General features: G+C 63.2%; 1 protein-coding gene across 1 annotated transcript in view; it reads right to left on the bottom strand.

The window, feature by feature from the left end:
- The window catches only part of LOC104547358 (mpv17-like protein 2), a gene marked incomplete at its 3' end in the record, with an annotated part of 1,123 nt that extends 681 nt beyond the window's left edge, over positions 1-442 (bottom strand). The window contains 2 exon segments of the mRNA XM_010193005.1: positions 1-70; positions 268-442. The exon segment at positions 1-70 is cut by the window's left edge and continues 1 nt beyond it. Of these exon segments, the coding sequence (XP_010191307.1) occupies positions 1-70; positions 268-442 (245 nt within the window).
- Between the last annotated feature and the right edge of the window lie 232 nt (positions 443-674).

Raw genomic sequence — 674 nt, 5'->3', positions numbered from 1 at the left:
GCGGCCCCCAGCCACAGGTACCAGTAGTGCATCAGCGGGCCCATGCTGCAGCCGACAGCGAACATGCGCCCTGCAACACAACACCGCGGTGAATTATTGATGTCCCCCCCTTTTCCCTCCCTTGTGCCCTGCTCCGAAAGCAGATCTGGCCCTTGATAAGGCACAAAGGGAGCACGAGTGCTGGGGAGCTGGACATTAATTCCCCTCCGTTGTGATAACGAGGAGAAATTAAATGATTTGTGACACTGTGGATGTGTCCCCTGTCACCTGTGCGGTCCAGCTGGTGCTGGGTGTTGGAGTGGTGGCGGCGGTGCCAGGCCTGCTGCAGGGTGTCTCCGGCGGCCAGCAGCGCCCCACAGCTTGCAGTGTTGGTCAGCAACAGCAGGCGGCCGGTGAAGAGGGGCTTCCAGCACTGCAGCAGCCGCCGGCCCTGCGCCCGCATCCTGCGGGATGGCGCCCCCCCCTCGCCTGCCGTGGGGAGTCAGTGGGGCTGGAGCACGCATCTCCCTGCAGCACCCCCTGCCTCCCAGTCACTCCTGTGTGCCCCAGTTAGCCATGCTGTGCCCCCCCAGTTAGCACTGCTGTGTCCTCAGTTCCCCCTGTGCCTCCCAGTTCCCTCTGTCCCCCTCAGTTTCCACAATTATTCATGCTGTACCCGCCAGCTCCCCGTGTCC

This window comes from Mesitornis unicolor, unplaced genomic scaffold, assembly GCF_000695765.1.
Source record: "Mesitornis unicolor isolate BGI_N332 unplaced genomic scaffold, ASM69576v1 scaffold34069, whole genome shotgun sequence".
Classification (NCBI taxonomy): domain Eukaryota; kingdom Metazoa; phylum Chordata; class Aves; order Mesitornithiformes; family Mesitornithidae; genus Mesitornis; species Mesitornis unicolor.
Note: the sequence above shows the minus strand (reverse complement) of the source record. Positions and strands in the feature narration are given on the sequence as shown.